We start from the raw sequence: 22,384 nt of genomic DNA on the forward strand, positions 1-22,384 counted from the left end.
TGTTTTATTCTCTCCTGGTAGCTGCAGGTTTAATCACGTGGATTAGTTGAGAGTAGTGCGGGGGGGCTGGAGTCTTGACTTCTCTGTGGTGGTTTGATGTCTGAGGTTTAACTAATTTCATCCCTCACAGCTTGTTACTGCCATTTCTCTGCCTGGTGCTGCAGAGCGGCCACTAGATAGAGCTGGAGCTCTGGCGTCCGGCCACGTTGAAGCCGAGTAGAGGCGTTTGAGCTCATACATTCCAGCAAACCTACTGAGATTTTCTCACAAAATAAGCAAACAAACACAAGTATCAGATAATAAAATGACAGAACCTTGACTATATTTTTATTCCAAGGCACCGAGGATAAACTGTTCCCACTTTAGTGCCATTTTCTGCCCTCTGATAGGAATGTATGGGAGATGTGTGACTGCCCCACATGCTGTGTAGGCTCCTTCCTCTGTGGACTTTAAATCTTTAATTTTGTGCTTTTAGATTTCTCTGTTCAAAGATGGTTGATTTCACTATATTATTCTTAAACTGTGAAATGGTTTGTGTTCAGTTGTACATCGTCTAGAGAAACAAAGTTGTACTGTTTGATGCTGAAATGTGCTTCGCTTTGGTTTCAAAGAAAAATAAAAGTTATATATATAAAAGGTCATGTGGTTGGCTGTGTCACCAGTTTCTTCCCTGTTGAATTGTCTTCCCTATTTTGTTTTAAATACATTCAGTTGATTTCCCTGCAGCTGTCATCTTTGTAAGCTGCTGTATCCGTGCAGTCTGAAGCAACACGCTCAAGCCAAGAGGTGAAAACCCATTTCCTCTCAGAAGACACTGGTGGTTTTTCTTGTGACACCGGTGAGCATTAGTCACTTAAAGCCTCCCTCTCTGTCTCACTACACTGAAGCTTCTTGAAATGAATCGGGCTTGCAGCCATCCATGTACCAACTGTTTATCAGAACAAGTATGAACATGGAAGTAAAGGACGCACTGTGAAGAGCAGAAAAAAAGAAGAAGAAAACTTAACACACAGGAAGTAGGAAGTCTGAACTGCACTCTGTTTTTGTGCATCAGTGTGTGTGTGTGTGTGTGTGTATTTATCTCTGAGGGTGCATGTGTTATGTGTGTGTGAGGTTATCCACTGACCTGTGAGTTGAGGATAATGTCTCTGAAACTACCTCGCAACTGGGACTTTAGCACCTTCAAGGCAGAGACAGCTCGGATAGGTAAGTTTACACTTCTGCTGATGCTCTTATGTAAATGGATGCAAACTCACCGACTCATTTCCCATCAAATCAGTCTTAACATTCCATTTATTGTCGGTACAGTATAAGAGGATGCTGGTGAATACAAAAGAAATTGTAATGGTGAGTCCAAATATAGTTTCCCTGGTGTGGCTTCATGAGAACATTGGTGTTTGTGTTAGATGAGATGTTGACCGACGTTTTTAGACCCTTTTTCAACACAAAACTGTGTGTGTGTGTGCGTGTGCGTATGTGTGTGTGTGTGTGTGACAACTAATGCTGGTTCCACGCATCAAAGGTCAACCTCATGATGCTGCCTGCTAATCAGTGCAGTGGCTTGTTTCCTCTCCAGAACAACAGTTACAACATTCACATAACAGGATGAATTCTACCTGCACACAATGTGCATTTATTCATTCTATCGTCTCGTACCGGTACGAAGCTGCGACGTCCTCGGAGCTGAGGACTTGTTTCACCTTTAGATGTTTGGTCCAGTGTTGGTGGATCACTGCAGGAATGATGAAGGTTTTTAGCAGGAAGCTGATGCAAGAGTTTCTTCAGAGCTCCGACTCTGTGACTGCTGGCATGTGCAGCTGCCAACATACCGTTCTGTGTGTGTGTGTGTGTGTGTGTGTGTGTGTGTGTGTGTGTGTGTGTGTGTGTGTGTGTGTGTGTTTGCGTGCAATGCGTCTGTCTGTACAGTCACCCTGCATCCTTCCTGAAAGACTTGCGGTTAACCTTTCAGGGGAGTAACTGACACCAACTTTTTTCGGTATGAGCCTCTCGTTCGTCACTTTGTTTGGACTGAAGGATCCTGAAAGCTTCTCTGTGAGGATCAGAATGAAGGTCGTCTGTCACACCTGGAACTGAAGGTTTGAGGAATCCAGAGGTGGCACGCATAACAAAGTACTTGTAATTTGTAACTGTACATGAGATGTCTGTACTTTACTTTTGACTCTAACGTCCTACATTTTAGAATAGTTATCAGTTCTTTTTCCATTTATCAACAGTGACTAAGTTCCTTCTTTACATTAATAATGGCCGCATGCCAAAACTTCAAGACCAGCTTCTCTTTCAGTGTGTGACTTAAAACTTGAAATATGGTCCGTGAACCTGCTAAGAATTAGGATAAAGACAAAAGTAGAACTACAATAAAGTTTTGATGAGTGTGTATGAACGTGTACTGTAGAATCCACCTGTTGTTGTGGTTGTTGTTGTTGTTGTTGATGTTGATAAACCAATACTTTCACTTCTACCATATTTCCCTTGACTCCAATCAGCTAGTCTTTAGGGTCATTCTCTAAAATCTTTAGTTACTGGCTGTGATCATTTCAACGTTTGAATTGTTCTGGTGTGACAACGTTGTGTTTGCAATGAACAGAACATAGATTTCTGCTTCCTGACACATCAATCATGTGGGAAGGGTGTGAGCAGAACTGCAGATGTGTTTTATCTGTAATATAATTCCTTTATATCCTCCAAGCATGGCCGCTGATGTCCCCTCGTAAAAGATAGAGTTATAAAACCTGTTAGTCTAAATATGGAAATCTTGCTGTGCTTTTCCTCCCTGCATGCCAGCCTCTTATTTTACTGTAAGTTCCTCTCAATTAGGTTATTTAGGGTTAAAGAGATTTAACTGATTTCATTACATGTTGTCTGCAGGAGTAACTTTATTTAGCTTGACCATACAACCAGAAGCAATTTTCCAAGGAACGCTCGTTTTTCACAACATGCAGATTAGCGAGTAAAACAGGTTTCTCATTACATTTAACGATTGAATATGTAGAAGGACGAACAGCCAGCTGGATTAGTCCTGTAGTGAAAGTAAAAGCAAGGAACCAGGATGCTTTTATAGTTCAGTACAAGAACACCCTGTGAATCAGATAAGGCCGATGAGTGCTGAAGGAGCTTTGTTGCTTTTGGACAAACTCGCTTTATTCATTCGCTGGTGTTTGCTTCACAAAAACAACAGAAGGCCGGCAGCAAATCCTTTTATGATGCATTTAAATGTGAAGATACCAAACTTCTGATCCTTATTGCTTCTTATTTTGGCTCAGTGGCATCCGGGTTAGGGGATCCTTCTGTGGGAAGTTTGCATGTTTTCCATGCATGTGGGATTCCTGCAGGTACTCTGGTTTCCTCCAAAAGTCTGAATGTGGGTGATTGTGTCCTTTTGTGTTTGCCTTGTGTCCAGAGCACACCCCGCCTTCACCCATCATCACCTCCAACGCCCCCGACCCGACCCTTTATAAAGTTGTATAGAAGGATGAAGTGTGCATCAACATGTACATCCATCATTGGAATATGATATTCCAGGCCCTTGGAAAAACATGATGCATGATGGAGGACTCATTTCTTTTTATGGCCCCTTGAAGACTTTTCTAGGTTTTTGAATAAGGTTGGCGTCTCTTCTTTTCTATCACTTTCAGTTTTTGAAGTGTTCTGACCTCTTGATTTATCTAGGAGTTCATTTAATTCCACATTTCTGTGATTATTTGCCTTTTTTCTTTGTGGTCATCTTTGTGTCATTATCATTTATTTTATTTGAGGGACTCTACCTCTCGTGACTTCTTTCTTGAATTATTTGTGTCCCCTGGTGTCGAGTCTCCTGGTTGTTTTGCATACATTTGCAATCATTTTGTGCATTTTCAGGGTTGGTCTGACCCTTCAGAATCCTGGTAGGCACAAATTGGATTAGTTTTTATTCATGCAAACATTTCTGCAGGTTGATATGCTACCGTGAAGCTTGGTGAAACTGTGTATTGTTTGTAGAAGTTCTCCACACAGTTTCCACACAGTCGGTCTTGTCCTAATGTCCTTCCGTTGGCTTTCTATGTGGATGTGATGGAGGTCATTGGAGCTCCTCACAAATTGAGTCTGGTTTGAAGAAACAGCTCAGGGTGTGGCGTGACATCAGCGTCTGTGTGTGTGGCCTCGCGGTTCTTCCACAGATCTTTAGCGTTCCACGAATCACAAGAGGGTGGCTGCTGTCACATATTCGACCAAAGGGCTCTGGAGCTGGAGGTGGAGACCTTCAAAGTGCACCGGGCCTCCGGCGATGATGCAGCAGCTTCCTGTTTACTCCATCGCAGCCCTTCTTCTTTTCTCCTCTGTCATCTTGCTTAACAAGACACGGAGAATTTAAGAAGAACTGAGAAAAGTGGGCTCAATCTCAATCCAGCCATCTCTGCAGGCCCACCACCCTGCGTGTTACTGCGTCGTCTCTGAGCCACGTACACCTCGGCCTCGGCTCTTTCATCCCCACTATTAAACTCAATCACTAAAAGAGCCCAAATCAACTGTCGGGTGACGACGTTCGGCCATGGATGAGCTTTAGAAACTAGAAATAAGACTGACTCACTTTCAGTTCAAATGGGGGTCAAGGAATATTAAACCTTTGACCTTTTTCCATCCTGTTGTGTGCCATTATTTAGAGAAAAGCAATCACAGCCGCATTGATGTACTTTCTGCAGGAAACTGGTGGGCTCAGATCAGCAGTTTCCTTTCAGTCTCAAACTGTATAGGTCAGAAACAAAAATAGGCTGCAGCCGGTCGATTTCTCAGCCCTGATAGGTGGATGCACGGCCGTGTTAAAAAGAGGAAGTGCACTGCTGCTGCAGCTGAGTATGTTGCTGGTCTTTTGATGTTACTTTGCAGCTCCGGCCGTGACTCTGCAAGTTTATTCTTCACACCTTTTCCAACCTGTTTTCTGCTGTAACTGCCAGCTCGATCCAAGAGCGTGTTCCCTGGAGAGGGAGGCTCCGGCCCGGGCTCGCCGCGTTCCTCCAGGTCCATGGAGAGGCCACTGAAGGCTGGCTGGCTGAAGAAACAACAGAGGTCCCTGGTGAAGAACTGGCAGCAGCGCTACTTTGTGCTGAGGGGAAGCACCTTGACCTATCACAAAGATGACAAGGAGAGCACTGTGCAGGTGAGACGCTGTTGAGTTGGTGTATTTTACCCTTTCATACTCCTGCAAATCATTTCTATAGCGATTCTTAGAAATGCTAAGAGTTATTAAAGTGACGGATGATTTCCATGTCTCTGTTATGCACTATACAGATGATCTACTGCTATATATTCCTGTGTTTAGGTCATAAGACCCACCTACAATATTGTGCATCTACATTGTATGGCCATGAAATATTAGTAAATTAATGTTAAAAGTCACAGGTTACTAAGAAATGTGATACTTATCTTTATACTCAGCAGTACTGACGCTCTGTTAGCTCTGTTGATAGTGCTGCACACTTCCTGAACACAATCACTTCAACATCACAACAGATTTCATCAGCTTTTGGAAAGTTTATCATTTCTTATGACACACTAGGTTTATTCAGTCCACATACTTGATGTATATTTCTGCTTCTATGGTGGCCTGATCTGATCTAAGTATCTTCCTCTCTGCTGAAAGGAAACTGATCTTTCCCCTACAGAGCGAGTCAAGCTACTATGCAGGGAGACCAGACCATCAAGGTCATATAAATGTCTTAAAATCAAGAAGAACAGAGGTCACACTCATGCAGAACATTATTTAACTCATAACAAGAAGTGCATTTGGTTGACTAATAACAAACATCCTAGTCAATGATAGATCCCTAGGTAATACTAGCTAAAGGATTTTTTTTACCTTTACCGTGATCGCTGAAGCATCCAACTGTCTGTCGTTATCAGAAATAGCACCACGTCTGGAACACTATATTTAAGATTTTCCCCCCAAAAATGCGGCAGGTGCATTTCCAACATGGTTGTGCTCAGGGGAGAGGAAGAGGAAAAGGGAAACATCGTAAACAAAATAATACCTGAGTTCAGTGAGCAGAAAAATCAATTTTGTTTTGTTATGTTATGTTATGTTATGTTATATATATATATATATATATATATATATATATAAAATACATCCACCCCATACTCTGTACATGTCCACACTTATAGGCACCGTGTGCATATTTTTTATTATATTGTATTTTGATCTGCTTTTTGTGCAATACATCCACCCCCATATTCTGAACATGTCCACACTTATAGGGACCGTGTGCATATTCTCCTATTATATTGTATTTTTATCTGCTTTTTTTTAGTTCCTGCTATGTGTGCTTCTTTCTCTTTACTATCCAGTTGTACCACTGCAAATTTCTCCACATGCGAGATAAATAAAGGGATATCTTATCTTATCTTATCTTATCTTATATTATGCATTTTAATTGAAAAAACAAAAAACAAAAAAGAAATAATCACAGACCATTGCAAATTACTTTTGTAAAACTGTACCATTTCACCTGTGAAATGTCAATAAATAAAATAAGGAAGAAAAAGAAAAAAAAATTATGTATTTATGTATGTTTATGCAACACCTTCAGGGAAGCAACATTCTGAAGCCTCCCCTGTGTCAGTAGTTTTACACTACATGACTACATGGTGTTAAAGTATTACATGGAACTTTGTTGTTTGTTTAGATAGATGCTATTTTGTGTATATACACAGTATATATATCTATATATATATAGATATATATCTATATATCTATATATATATATCTATATATCTATATATCTATATCTATCTATATCTATATCTATATCTATATCTATATCTAAATCTAGATCTAGATCTAGATCTAGATCTAGATCTAGATATAGATAGATATATAGATATATATATATATATATATAGATATATAGATATATAGATATAGATATATATATATCTATATATAGATATATAGATATATATACTGTGTATATACACAAAATAGCATCTATCTAAACAAACAACAAAGTTCCATGTAATACTTTAACAATATCTATATATCTATATATCTATCTATCTATATATATATATATATATCTATATATATATATCTATATCTATCTATATCTATATATATATATATATATATATATATATATATATATATATATATGTAAAATAAACCTCTGCTAACTCTATTTTTAGAATTGAGTACTTCACATGACCAACAAAGCCTTTACATCAGGGGTGTCAAACATAAGGCCTGTGGTTCAAAACCAGCCTGCTAGAGGCTTCAATCTGGCCAAACCACCAAGAAAAGTGGAAACGGGTTGTTTTTTTGACATTTAATTGTAGTTTGCACCAAGTGATATCAATAAAATTGGCTTTATGTTGAAATTCTACTACTTTCCTGTTATAATTGTTTTTGTTTTGTGAAAATATTGACATTTGAATCACTTGTAGTCGGCAACACAACAAATAAAAGCTTTAAAGTTTTTTTTCAAAGGTCATAATGACAATATTTTACCCACTCAAGATGAAACTGGGCTGTTTGTGGCCCCTGAACTAAACTGTATTTGATATCCCTGATTTACGGTGTATAAGTTAACATTGATGTTGATGTAATTTCTTCTCTTAATATAATGGGATGGTTTGTATATCAGTGGCTAGTTCATGATTTTAGTTTAAGTTCCTCTCTGTGTATGTTTGAACTTGTATTTCTTTCTGCAGGGCGTCATCCAGCTACGCTTCAGTAAAGTTAATGAAGTCCCCCAGAGCTCCGATGACCCTGGGAAATTCCTCTTCGAGATCATACCACGTAAGCTTTGAACAGATTTGTTAAATCAGTGAGATACGAGAACTCCAGTGCCGCCTTGGTAAACACTACTACTATTGCCAATAAATAATTTACAGGGGTCACCACAGTGAGTCAAGCTGCATAATAGCTTTGGTTAGTCGGCATTCCTGCTGAATTGAAACTCCCACTCGCAAAGGTCAAGACTTGTCACCGGGGGGGTAAGACTTAAGATTCCAGACACTTTATGGATCCCTTTGGGGACATTATTCCTCTGAATTGAACCCATGCTGTTGATAGTTAACATTGAATAACTTGGAGCAGCAGCAGTGTGAGGAGCTATTGGGGGTCCAGCCTTGCTTGGCAGCTCAGCGGCCCAAACATTAGGATTAATGTGAAAACACAACACATGGTGATCAGAGCCACTTCAGATCTTTAAAGTGCAAATTTTCTAAAATGCTCCTTCCGGAAATAGAGGAAAACACAACTTTGTGAAAACGCCCTGGCTCGTCTCCATGCAGTCTGTAAGGGCAGGAGTACGTTAAGGAGTGACGCTGTGGGATTGGGGGTTCAGTGACATGTTAAGGAGAAGGGGGAATGAAGCCCGTTGTTGGTTTTTGAGTTCTATGGATAGAGACCAACAACACATGGTGTCAGAAGAGCCATGACTGACGGGTTTAACATGCCTGTGAGGACCAGTTCAACCGCGTTGCTGACGTTTGGTGAATGAAGGTGCGTCACAACAAGGCTAAAAACAAGAGGCTAATCCCCTGCCGGACAGTGTTAGCGGACGAGCTAAGCTAATTCACCGTCAACTCTGCCCTGCCGATATGGATCAACTAGTGACCTTTTCCCCGCCTGAAGCCTTTGATTTTGAACTCAGCTCGTGGCAAACATGGATCAGACGGTTTGAACGCTTCAGGACAGCGTCAGGCCTGGCAAGTAAAGAGTGGTATTATCAGGTAAATTCCTTGAACTACATAATGGGAGACAAGGCTGATGATATTTTGGGTCTCTAACACTGACCCAGGAGCAGCTAAAAGACTATGCAGCTGTTAAGAGGGCTTTTGGTAACCACTTTGTCGGAGTACACAATGTCATATATGAGTAGGCAAAATTTAACAAAAGAAGCCAGGAAGTCAGGGAGAGTGCGGAACACTTTATTACAGATGTCCATAAGATGGCAGAACATTGCAACTAGGGGGACTTGCATGAGGAAATAATCCATGATAGGATTGTTGTGGGGATACGCGATGCTGGCTTGTCAGAGAGATTACAATCAAATGCCAAATTTGATCAAGCCACAGCAATCGCACAAGTGAGACAGCAAGAAGAGGTGAAAAAGCAGCTAACAGTTTTACACTCAGCTGGTTCCCCCGCCCACATGGATGCAGTAGTACATAATGAATACAAGAAAAATAACTACAAGCAGAAAACAAAGCAACATCACACCCAAGCCTCACAGCAGTTTACCCCTACCCAAGTCAAATCCTGTGGGAAATGTGGAAAAACCACAAAGCATTCATGGAGCGAGTGCCGAGCAAAGGATGTTGAATGCAGAAAATGCCACAAGAAGGGACATTTAGCAGTAGTGTGCAGGTCAGCTCAGACCCTCCATTCTGTAGAAACAGGGTCTGATGCAGCATATTTGGGCACAGTGGCTGCACTGAGTCCACAGAAAAGGCCCAGAGAGACAGAAAAGTGTTTAATAAATGGGGAGTCTGTGTCTTTCAAAATAGATACAGGAGCAGACGTCACTGGGGTGCCTGCATTTATATACACACAAGATAGATTTGACCCACTGTCACCTCCCAGCAAACCCTTGTATGGCCCTAATAATACGCCACTGGACACCATAGGACAGGTGGATGCTGCTTTAGAGAGGGGAGGCAGGACAATTGAAGAGACAGCTTTTGTCGTTAGAGCCCAAGCAACACCCCTGCTCAGCTACCCAGCAATCATGAGACTAAACATGATTCCCCAGCTGAACAGCATTGAAGATGCAGAGACACATTTCCGCTCAGCCTACCAGGAAGTGTTTTCGGGATTGGAACAACTAAAAGAGGAATACAAAATAAAACTGAAGGAGTCGACACAGCCCTTTGCGCTCTCTGTTCCTCGACGTGTAGCGCTGCCTCTCAGGAGCCAAGTCAAGGAGGAGCTCGATCAAATGGAGGAAATGTGGGTCATAGCCCGTGTAGAGGAACCTACCCAGTGGTGTGCAGGTATGATCCCCCTTGTGAAGCCAACAGGGAAACTGCGCATCTTTCTGGATATGACGCATCTCAATGACAGTGTGGAAAGGAAACGGCTCATCCTGCCTGCAGTGGACGAGGCACTGGCAAGACTGGAAGGAGGCACAGTGTTTACAAAATTTGACGCTACATCAGGGTTTTGGCAGTTGCCCCTACGCAAAGACTCACAACGGCTCACAACCTTTGTCACTCCAGAGGGGAGGTATTACTTCAAAAGGCTGCCTTTTGGGATCTCATCAGCCCCTGAACATTTTCAAAAGAGAATCTCCCAGCTCGTTGATGGCATCGATGGAGTCCTCTGCCATGCTGATGACATCCTGGTGACAGGAAAAGACCGTATTGAGCACGACAACAGGCTGCACAAGCTGCTGACGAAATTCAGAGAGGCAGGGCTGACTCTGAATGACAAGTGCAAGTCTGCCATGGCAGAAATCAAGTTCCTCCGACACGATGTCAACGCACAAGGCATCAGGGCAGATCCTGATAAAATTAAAGCAATCCGGGAAATGCCAGAACAAAAGAATGTGGCAGATAGTCGCCGCTTTATGGGCTTGGTCAACTATGTGGGGAAATTTTCCCCACGTCTGCCTGATCTGACAAAACCACTCCGGGAAAAAAGAAAAGCTTTCATGGACGTATAGAAAGAAGGTTCGGGTGCCCAGAGGTTCTAATCTGAGCTAACGACCCACAGTTCTCCAGCCGTGAGTTTGCTCAGTTTGCAACTGATTTTGACTTCAAACATGTGACAAGCAGCCCCAGATATCCGCGCAGCAATGGGGAATCTGAGAGGGCTGTTAAGACTATTAAGTTACTTCTTTCCAAAGAGGGGGACTTTCACAAGGCTTTGCTGGCTTACAGAGCTACGCCCCTCGCACAGGGGAGCTCTCCAGCACAGCTCATGATGGGGAGGAGAAACAGGACCCCAGTTCCCATCTCGTCTGGACAGCTACAGCCACAGTGGCCAGATCTGTGGTCATTTAGGGAGAGGGATGCAGCCATGAAAACGCAGCAGCAGCAAGCCTTCAACCGCCGTGCACAGACTCTGCCCACTCTGACTCCTGGGCAGAAGGTATGGATTATGCCTTCAAAGTTGCAGGGTGCAGTTGTTCACAACTCACACACACAATGCGACGGTGGACATAGCCGGGGGACAATTGTGCCACAACCGTTCTCATCTGAGGGTGGTGCCAACACCACGGGTCACCAGGTCAGGGAGAGTGGTTCACCCTACAAATAGATTGGACATTTGAAAAAAAAAAAATTATAAAATAAGAAAGGAAAAAAAAGGGAGGGAAGAGGATGAAAAGAGAAATGCATGTGAATGGTAAATGTAAAAGAAATGAAAAGGAAAACCAGTGTTTCTTGTTATGTTCTGAATAAGTCATGTTCTTAGCTAAAATGCAGTTGTCAAAAGTAATGATGCAACATTTTCTGTTTGAGTTATTAGAATAGCGAAACACTTAGCTAAAAGGGGGAGATGTAATGGCAGGAGTACGCCAGGGAGTGGCGCTGTGGGATTGGTGGTTGAGTGACATGTTAAGGAGAATATAGCACGTTGTTGTTCTTGAGTTCTATAGCTAGAGACCAACAATACATAGTCGACAGAAACGTTGTTACTGCACATGCACACCACGACCGCAGTAAATAGTTCTTCTATGAAGGAGCACAAGTCGCTGGACAATAAGAACAATGTTTCCTCCAGAGTGTCACGACTCCCAGTCCATTTTCTCCTGAGACTTAGTACTTTTATAGGTGAGAGCCACCTGGCTGAACAGTTTGTCCATAAGAATGTCTGTGTATTCGCTTTTTAATGTTTATAGAATTTTGTTGTCTGTGTGCATGTGTGTGGTTTCATTGCAGAAACAACCAACAGCACCCGCTAGTGGTCCAACAGGCGAACTACCCCATTTTCAAAACTGCAGAGAAAAAGTGATACTTTTCTCAAACAAAAGCACAAAAATTATGTGTTTTCACTGTAAACGGGTTCTTAAACTCAAAATCAAAATATGGTTTTCACAAGAAAGCTAAAGGCATACCAATGATTATAGATGTGAGAGTGATTCAAAGGCAGTTCAGGAGTTTAATGTCTTCAGCAATTAATCCAAAGTGAGACGATCTAAAAGCCGCAGTTGCTCTTCATTGGTAGTCAAGAGGCCTTTTAATGAGCAGGAGAACAGGATCGCTTCTGTGAGTTAAAAGTTTAAAGCTTCAAAACTCCCTCTGACACTCGTCTTGCACGGGGGACAATAGTGAATCTTCCTCCTAATGATTCATTTTCTAGGTACAACTGGAGACAGAGAGCGATGCTCGTATGTGTTCATGGCAAACTCCCAGAGCGACCAGGAGGAGTGGGTCCGCACGCTGCGCAGAGTCATCGGAGTTCCAACCAGTGGAGGTTCGTTCAAACCTCAGACGTGAAAATCTGTTTTACTCTCTGATTGTTTAAATTCACTGTTTTGGGGAGGCAGGGGTGGGGTGGGGTGTGGGGGGTGTTGGGGGGATTCTGGCCCCGATATCCTTGATCAGCAAGTGAAAGAAGCCGAAACCGTCACTAGAACAACCGCACAGTGTTTGTGCTTCTGTTGTGGCCCTGCAGTGTTTGGAAAGAGTCTCATGGACACGGTGACGTACGAGCAGCGCTCTGGACGCCACATGGTCCCGATCCTGGTGCAGAAGTGTGTGGAGTTCATCAAAGATCACGGGCTGGACGAGGAGGGAATCTTCCGTCTGCCCGGTCAGGACAACGCTGTCAAACAGTTCAGAGACGCCTTCGATGCCGGAGAGAGACCCTCCTTCCCCAGGTGACCCATCCCCCTCTGATACATTCACACAATATAGAGGAAACCGTGAGAGGGAAGTGCTTTTCGAGGCATTTCTACAGTGATTCCCACCTCTCATACAATACACACTGAAAAGAACCACAAACACCCATAAAAGGAGAGAAACATCCAAACCCCAGTTAATCGACAGCATCAGCTTTCTTTCCGAGAGAAGAGAGTGTCGTCACAAAGAAAAGCTTCTGTCTGCTGTGAGCTGAAGGCGACACCACATCCTGTTCTGACAAGAAGCCGTCCTTATTACCTCAAGTCACTGCTGATATGAAAACCATCAAACTATGAACACAAAGTTTTCTATCCCGTCTTTCAGTCGTATTGATCCTGAGGCCAAAAACCTCACAACATAAATCCTGCTACACTTCGTCTAAATACATTTGAAGGTTTAGTGAAGCATTGAAACAATTACAGAGTAAATAAAATGATTAAAAATGGTGGGGAATGACTCATCCATCCCTGCATCGTCTATATAGAAGAGATCAGGTCAAACTCGCACAGAAACTGAAAATGCACATTGGCACTTTCAGGTGATTTTAGAATCACCAATTAACCTCAGGCCTCGTTTACACCACAACGTTTCAACTGAAGATGCATTTTTGTTTCAGTAAAGTTTTGCATTTATGCAGCAAAGTTTTGAAAATGATGTCTGTTTAAATGAAAATGGCAGAAACACTAAAAACCATGTAGTTTTCATGTCTGGCCACAAGCGGGTGGTCTTGTGCACATGAGAGGGCAATACGCTATAATCGGGAGTACACAGACATTTGTGTGGACAGACGATTAAGTTGCATTGCTATCATGGTTGACTCGACTGTACCAGAAACCAGAGAGTTGTGTTTTCCCCCTGGTCACACGGAGTCAGAAAAGTTCCACCTCGGGAGCCATTTTCAAAAAGTCCCATTTTCTGTGGCTCAGAACACCAAAGTGCAGCAGAAGTTTTGCGCAATCATTTGAATCTGTGTCGTAAGAACAGGTCCTCGAACGGTTTTTAGATCATGGAAGGAAAGTAGAGAATCCAGTTAAATCCCACACATGCACAGGGAGAACATGTAAACTCAGAAAGGCCTTCAGAGCGCTAAACACTACGCCACAGTGCGAAATACACAATGTGCATGAGCACAAATACAAAATATACATAAAAAGCAATGAAGTCCATTCAACTTGTGTTACACTCATTACATTTTACATTCAAATCTCATGCGCAATAAAACTTTGATCGGGTTCCAGCGCCTCTAAAAACCAAAATCTGACATCACTCCAAGTATTTCAGATTGAATTTTAACACACTCGATTGTACATTTTTTGAAGGACTTCATTTACAGACCAGAAGTGCAGTTTTTTAGTTAAAACGGAGCTTCTGTTGAGTCATGAGTCCCTGCCTGCCGTCCACAGTGACACAGACGTCCACACGGTGGCGTCGCTGCTCAAACTGTACCTGAGGGAGCTGCCTGAGCCGGTGGTGCCCTGGACGCAGTACCAAGACTTCCTGGACTGCACCAACCTGCTGGACACCAGCAGGAAGGAGGAGGTGAGCTCACTTCAGGAAAAAAAACCAACGACATCATGTCTGCATGTTTGAGAGTCCGAGGCCGAGTGGAAACCTTTCCGTCAGCCGAAATGAACCATCGACACAAACGGGACAAATCAGGGTTAATTAAAGTCACGATGTCTTTCAAAACAGTCACGGCACAGACGTTGCAACATTTCTTTCTTGAACCCACCTCAGAGTCTTAGAAAAGCTGCAGACCCCCTCAGTCAGAGCTCAGAGGTCAGAGGTCTTCTTCCTTTATGACCCACTTCGCTGTTTTACCACTTTCACCCATTTAAAATGTGTCTGCAGCCACACAACATATTCAACCTATAATATGAGGATTATATAGTTATGAATATATATAGTACATACACTACAGCTATTGTTGTATTATATGATGGCAATTTAAAATGTTAATTTCATCATTTATTTCAGCATTTGTAGCTGTTTTGGCTGTTTTTTTTAAATTACATTTATTTTAAAATATATTTTAGAAGTTTCAGCAGTTTGGGACATTTAGGTTATTTTAGCAATTTTAGCTTTTCTTTTTTTTTTTTTTTGTCATTTTAGTAATTTTAGGCTGAGTTTACATGACAATGTGCTTGGGTCCACTGAAAACTCAACTTAAATAAAAAAGTCTCCCAAGGTGGAACTTTTTGAAAACACTCTTGGAACACCGTGGAAACGGGAGAAAGTTCAGCTTCTCTGAAATGCTCCTAATGCGTAACGTACATTTTCCTTTTTAATCCTATAAAACATGTAACCTAGGAAGCATTAGTTTGATCCCTCTATAAAGAGGTGCTCGGGTATTTCCAGAAAACATTCCATTCAATTTGTTGCTTTTGTCTTTTCAGGGGTGGCAAAAGTTGGAGAAACAAATCTCTCTTCTCCCGAGGGTCAACTACAACCTTCTTAGCTATGTGTGCCGGTGAGTCCAGGCTCAATCTCATCTTCTTCTGGGATTATTGGCCATTTCTCATCCTTCTAGGGTCATTTTCTTCCTTCATGTTGTTGATTTTCTTTGTGCCTCTCTGGAGGAACATATTGAATATTTGTGATAGTTGTCCATAAAAAGCCTCTGTATGGGAATCTCAAACACATTTCCAGGTGTGTGAACTGATCTCAACTTGCCGTTCTCAGCTTTTTGTTTGAGGTGCAGCAGCACGCCAGCGTGAACAAAATGAATGTGGAGAACCTGGCGACTGTGATGGGGATCAACCTGCTGAAGCCTCAGATAGAAGACCCCATCACTGTCATGAAAGGTGTGTCCGAAGAGGGGAAAAAACTGTTAAAGGATAATGTAACACTACTAACTATACTAACATACACCATCCTGGAAGCCTATTTGTTTCAATGAAGAAGCTTCAGGAAGGTTCCTCCTATTGAAGCTGTTCAAAGTGAAAATAGTTTCAGTAAAATAGATTTTTGACGTTTTGATCTCTATGTATTTATAATGTTTGTGTTTTCACAGCGACGCCTCAGATCCAGAAGCTGATGACGGTGATGATCAGGCAGCACGAGACGCTGTTTCCTCTCTCCAAAGACGTGTTTCCCGCCTCTCCCTCCACCAAAGCCGAGAGCCAGAAGAAAGCCCCGCGGAGATTCGTGGGCTGGGAGTCTGCCGAGGTAAGGATGGCTGAACACCTTACTCATGTGCTCCTCTTGCAGGCAGCTCAGCCATCATATATTTGAACACCTACGAACTCAGGGATCATTTACACAATCTTTTTAAGTGAAAATGAAAAACTCTGGTTGTGTTTTGGGTGTTTGGTTACACAACGGTGCTCGTAGCCACTGAAAACACAACGTTTTGAAAACGTTTTGACTCAATCTAGGTGGAAACGGGGGAAAACGAAACTTCCACAAAATGCTTGTGCTCTGTCTCTTTAAGACGATGGGAATATGGCTACTGCACATGCACACCACAGCAGTAGTAAATAGTTCTTCTGCACATGCGCAAGTAGATAAACAATAATACCGATGTTTCCCTCCAGAGTGTCATGACTCCCAGTTTACGTTCTCCTGGACTTGGTACTTTTATTTTGACAGTCACCATAATAACAATCCAACTTGGTTGTCTGTCTACTAGAATGTCATTGTTCTCCCATTGTTATTGCTTATAGTGCTTTGTTCTCTGCTGCATGTGTGTGTGTGGCTTTAATTAAAAAACAACCGACAGCACCTACTAGTGGCCCAACATGGAAACTCAATTTTTTCAGCATTTCTGTGTGAATGCAAAACTTTTCCGAAACAAAAATGCAGGAACGATGCATTTTCACTTGAAACGTCGTGTAAACAAGGTCTTAAAAAACATAACAAAGTTTCATGGCAGCCTGCACAAATTTGTTGATACAATCTCAACATCCTCCACTTTCTTGATATCTGCCTTTTAGAGATAACGTTTCTATATTCATCACTCAATATCTAGTAAACTTTTACTTTGTACGGCGGGTTGGATTAGGCGATGGCTGCAGAGGATGATTGGCTGTTATTAGCACAAAAATACTAATTGAAACAAACAAGATGCATCATGTCTCAAGAGGTGTTGGTAGAAACATTTTCTTTTTCTTTTTTTTTAACAGATTGAGACAAACTGTTTCCCATTTTCAGTTCATATGTTGGACTCTATATATTTACCAGGACGGAGTTTCTCAAATAATGACATAAATGCTAAACTTACAGACAAGTTTGTATTACATTTTTACTTGCGGCCCGTGGGTCAAAACCACCAGAGGCTCCAATCCGCCCAAACCATCAAGCAAATCGCAAAGATTTCATCGAAAACATTGATCTTTTAATCTAATTTCTTTGGAATAGTGGAAACAACCCAACCTGAGCCCTGAGCTGAGATACCGTGATGCTGCCATGATAGTTCCCTACTTGCAGGGAGAACTGGCCTCAAAGCCACGCTGTCTGGGTGACTTTGTAACAAATTCCCATAATGCAGCAGCTCCAGGAGAAGTTGTTTTCACTTCACCGTATTTTGCACCTGAAAGTTTCATGAAATGTGCATTTCTGTTGAGATTTGGTAGTTTCCTGTAGTAATTGTTTGGTCTTTGCAAAATATTGTCATTTTCATCACGGATCTTCTGCACGACAACAAAGAAAAGTTTAAATTTCAGGTTCTTATGGCATTATTTTACCAGTCTGGCTTACTCAAGATAAAACTGGGCTGCATGCATGTGGCCCCTGAACTAAAGTGAGTTTGACCCCCTGATTTAATACCAGTCCTCTAATAGTTTGCTAAAAGTAGTAGTTTTTGTGTTTATGCTTTTCATTACTGCACATTGAGTGAATCAATAAGTAAGGTTATGGTTGTACTGTAAATATTTTAAATTATTATTGATTAAAATGAAATATTGGAAGCTCAGTTTAGAATTTCTTCTCTGGGAATCTGTGTTGAGATGAGCTGAAGACTTAGAAAAAACTTCCCCCTGTTAGCTGTGTTTTACATTTTCAGATCCATCTTGTCTTCTTTCAGTAATATTTTATCTTGAGTTTATTTTTACTCTTCAACCTTTTATCTGATTCAAACATTCCACAGCAATCCGTCTTATCTATTTGAATCAGATCTTTTTTTGTTTTGTTTTCTACTCTTTAAAACTGGAGAGCTTACCCTGGATTGAGTGCATGTTTTATTTCTTTAATTAATGGATTCAATGCAATTTAATTTCTACATCTGAAATTAACAAATAACGAAGAGAAAGTTGAAACAACACTGAGAAATTATACATTTTTCCCAAAAATATCAAGGATGAAGAAGAAAAATCTTAAGAGCTTTCTCGTCAGACTCTTTTTAAGTATTTTGTGTGTACCTTTATATATTTACATTGTACATATTGCTCCACTTATAAATTATTATTATTATTATTTTTATTATTTTTATTATTATTATTATTATTATTATTATTATTATTATTATTATTATTATTATTATTATTATTATTATTATTATTAGGCTGCATGATATTATTCTATACTGATTATTCCACTTCATCAGACTCACAGCTTTGATGAATGTTTGACAAGTTTTCTCACAAAAAAAACAACTTATTTCAATTGTGGGGAAAATTAAACAAAAAAAAAAGTAAATAAACTGCAATCCTTTTTTTTAGCATCAAGTCATGGGCGTCATGTAGGAGGAGTTACTGGGAGTTTAGGAAGAAGGTTTTGTTTGTTTTCGGGATTGATGAACGGTGCTTTTCTCTCCATCCTTGACTTGATGGTTTTTTTTTTCAAAAGGTGAAGCAGCACAACTCCGACTGCGCCTCAGCTTCTTTGAGCTTTTCATTTCATTTATTTGTTGATGTGGATGGGATGGTGCATTTTAATGAACAAGCCATCTCTTCACAAGCTTAAATAACCATAACCCGTAATACATTTAGCACAAGGCTAATTTCCATCCATTGTACCACATAAAACATATAAAAACGATATGGTGAGACAAAGACAAGGATGATAAAATAATTCTTCCTAAAAACCTACCATGAAGTGCAAATATTAAAGTGCCTACTCAGCAGTCTGACAAAGGTAAAGGGACATTTTTTATCAATTTTTTAATGATTTCTTTCAGATGGGTGACACTTCTCTGTCGGAGTCCCCTGAAGAGGAGGAGGACACTGACAGTCCAGGCCCAGGCAGAGGAAAGTTCAGCCCCCAAATTTCCCAGCAGGGGCCCCCGTCCCCTTCTTCAAACGACTGGTCGGCCAGCCCCCGTAAGCGCACCCAGACCCTCCCCACCTTCAACTGCCCTCTCACCGGGATGGCGGCCAAGGCCGAGGCCATCAACAGATGGAGCCGCATCCAGGAGAGCGTGGAGGAGAAGAGCGGGACTTTGTCAGAGGACATTTTCAAAATCCTGGACCTGAGTAGCTCGGGCTTGTTTTTCGGGGGGTCTCAAGGAACCAAGAGCCAGAAAGAGGAAGAGGATCGATTCATGACGCGAAGAGGAAGTGACAATACGTGTTGCTCTGCCTCCGCCGGCTCGCAGAGAGCTGACAGTGACTCGCAGCCTGCCCGGGCAGCGTCGCTTCAGAAGAGTTTGGACTCGCTGACGGCGAGCGGCTTGGGTCAGCAGGTCAACAGCCAATCAGACGGGCAGAAAGACGAGCAGCCACTGGTAGAAAGGTAAATCCAACAGACTCATCAACACCACACACACTCAATGATACAGTTATTTTCTAAGAGGTAAAATAACCCCACAGGTTTGTTTCACTGTTTACTGATCTAAAAGGTCGAGGAGTGACCTCACTAGTTACTATTGACTAGTTACTATGGTGTGTAACTCTTGTTGTATTGGTGCAATGTGGCTGAGACACATGAGCTGAGCTATCAGTCCTGATTCACTCCTTCACTTCACCTCCAGTTACTAATCGCGTTGAAACTAGAATGAGTTCTTCCTGTTTTTAACACATTTTTTTCCTCTTTGTCTTTTGACTCACTTTGTCTTTTTGTTTTCAATCTGTTTCAATCTCTGTCTTTTAATTCTTTGGTGTGTTTCATTTGTTCTGGTGTGTGCTGAAGATGTTTTCAAATGCTTTTTATCCACAAAAGTATTAGTTTTTGAAAGGAAATGATATCTAAACAACAGAAAGAGGCAGTAACAAAAAAGGTGAGCTCGATGGCAAATGGATTTCATATCGCTGTTCCACCACTTCTTTACACTCTTAATCACTTTCACCACCGCCCACATATATAGACACACAGTAGTATGAGTAAATGAAGGCATCACAGCTGTTATTTATACAGATTAATGCTGAAGTTACAGTCAGACATGCTGCTGTCAGAGCGGTGAATTAGTTTGGGATGAAGATGGTGCTCCTCCAGGAGTAGCATGAGATAGTAACCACTCTCCTCCTTATAGATCAAAAGGCTTTGGACGATGCGAGAGACAGCAGCTCTGAGACCGTCCAAATATTTTCAGAAAGAGCAACAAGCCCATTTTAATTTCAATAATTAATAAACTAACATTAAAATGGAAGTCGGTATGTTATAACAGTGGTGTTAAAGTGACATCCTATTTAAAACCTTCAAACTTAGATCTTAACCAGGTTTTGAACATGCATTATGAATAAATATTTGTAACTCAAGCAGCTCAAAGTCTGCCAGCATCTCACAAAAAAAACTGCAATGAATTACATCCAACTCTCCCTCCAGAAACTCCTACAGGTTGATTTGCACGTTAAACAAATGCAATGTGCTTTGACAAAGTGTTAACATCTTTTTCTAGTGAGAAACATCTGGACATAATTGATTCCAGAGAAGTCAAAGGAGAAAGGTCAAGACCTGCTTGTTCCCTCCAGCGATCCCCTTCCCCCCTCTCTGTGCCAGATGAACAAGTTGGTCCTTCTGTTTTTAATTCTGCACCTGAAGCCTGTGTGTGTTTCACAGCCTGCAGAAGGAAAACAAGGAGCTGAAGGCCACCGTGCTGGAGCTGCAGTCTGCACTGGAGGCAGAGCGCCGCCGCGCCGCCGCCCTGGAGATCTGCCTGAAGAACGCCGAGCGCAGCAGGGACGAGGCCCAGAGACGGAACCAGGAGCTACAAAGAGACGTTCAGACGTTTCTCACCAGAGAAAAATCGGCGCCCACCTAAAGGTCGTTCTCTGACTCACTGATACGAGAATCTTTTACCGTCACATCAGCCACTGATGGAAGGTTGTTTCCGGTGTGTTTAGTTCTGGACATAAGTTATTGGCTCATTTGTACGTGTGTGTTAAAAAGGGTCTGTCAGGAAGAAATATCGAACACCATCATTGGCATTAGAGAAGTTATAAACAAGTGTGTTGGGAATCATTTCACTGTGGATGAACGGCTTGTTTCGCTTTACGATCATTCAGAATGGAGACAGAATCACAAAATTACATACATTGACCACCTGAACGATATCAGCAGTGATCAAGACCTTTCATCAGAATAAATAAGAGACTTTCACAGAAAGTCACTGCAACCTGCCCAGTAGGCTTTGCTGGTCTGGAAGACGCTGCCGTGCAAACTCTGGTTTCCAACACTCAAGGTCAAGAATTGACCCGACGCAGCACCAGGCAGGACAAAACCTCTGCTCAGGAAGACAAGAGTATATTAATAACAGTGGACAATAGTCTGCCAATACTGTGTGTCAGTGATGAACCAATAAACCTGCAGACATTTGCACGTGTGTTTTTCTTTTCCACCACACCTGGATCCAATTGTGCATCTAGAAACAATCAGCAGATTACATGACGAAGCAACAAGCCGTTTCAATGAAGAAAAGGATGGAAATATTGGAGGAATCTTATGTTCGTTGTTATTATTTCAGTCTAAAGCGGCAATAAACTCAGACATCAAAATCACAATATCAGTAGAAAGCAATTATTTTTTAGTTCCATCTTAAAATGTTGTCTTTCCTTCCTCCCATGCTTGTATCGTTGTTACTGAAGCGAGTTTGGGCTTGGAGGAGTTTGCATGTTCTTTCTGTGGGTGTGTGAGTTTTTTCTAAGTACTTCAATTTACTCCATCATTTCAAAAACGTGCATTTGAGGTTGAAAAGTTGCTATAAGTTTACACAACAACTTTTTCAAGTGAAAATGCAAAAACCTTTGTTGCGTTTTGTGTGTCTGTTTACACAACAATGGTGCTCAGAGCCACTGAAAAAACTACTTTTTGAAAACGGCGCCGAAGTATGACCTTTTTGAAAATGCTTGGGCTGTAAACAGGGAAAAATACAACTTTCTGAGGCTCCGTCTCCATGGAGATGGAGAAAATGCGCCGCTGCGTATGCATGCCACAACTATAGTAAAGAGTTCCTCTGCATATGCTCAGTCGATACACAAGAGCAGCAATGCCCCCAGCGTGTCCTGACTCCCAGTCCATCTTCTCCTGGGACTTGGTAGTTTTATAGTTGACAGTCACCATAGCAACAATCTAAATGTGTCTTTTGTCCATAAGAACGTCTGTGTTCTCCTATTGTTAATGTTTATTGCTTAAATTTCTCTGCATGCTTCATTAAAAAACAACCAACAGC

The 22,384-nt window shown here is 41.6% G+C and overlaps 1 protein-coding gene across 5 annotated transcripts; it reads left to right on the forward strand.

The window, feature by feature from the left end:
* Positions 1–816: 816 nt before the first annotated feature.
* arhgap25 (Rho GTPase activating protein 25) lies at positions 817–22,384 on the forward strand. Of its 5 annotated transcripts, none has more exons than XM_080467744.1 (11): positions 817–1,206; positions 4,950–5,152; positions 7,702–7,789; positions 12,302–12,415; positions 12,617–12,821; positions 14,247–14,382; positions 15,240–15,313; positions 15,526–15,647; positions 15,857–16,011; positions 18,959–19,512; positions 20,776–22,384. In XM_080467744.1, exons 1-11 carry the CDS (start codon positions 1,143–1,145, stop codon positions 20,975–20,977), a joined length of 1,917 nt encoding a protein of 638 aa, XP_080323870.1. In that variant the 5' UTR covers positions 817–1,142; the 3' UTR covers positions 20,978–22,384. The 5 variants fall into 5 exon arrangements, with proteins under 5 accessions (XP_080323870.1, XP_080323873.1, XP_080323871.1 ...); XM_080467747.1 differs by lacking the exon at positions 817–1,206 and adding an exon at positions 1,826–2,096; XM_080467745.1 differs by lacking the exon at positions 817–1,206 and adding an exon at positions 1,980–2,130.

The sequence above is a fragment of the Lipophrys pholis genome (genome assembly GCF_963383615.2).
Source record: "Lipophrys pholis genome assembly, chromosome: 7".
Classification (NCBI taxonomy): domain Eukaryota; kingdom Metazoa; phylum Chordata; class Actinopteri; order Blenniiformes; family Blenniidae; genus Lipophrys; species Lipophrys pholis.

Excerpts from the sequence above, each read along its gene's own strand:
- arhgap25 (XM_080467744.1), top strand. The coding sequence starts at position 1,143 with ATGTCTCTGAAACTACCTCGCAACTGGGACTTTAGCACCTTCAAGGCA. Across the intron at positions 12,822-14,246 it reads GAGAGACCCTCCTTCCCCAG|TGACACAGACGTCCACACGG; the intron begins GTGACCCATCCC and ends TGCCGTCCACAG. Across the intron at positions 19,513-20,775 it reads GAGCAGCCACTGGTAGAAAG|CCTGCAGAAGGAAAACAAGG; the intron begins GTAAATCCAACA and ends TGTGTTTCACAG.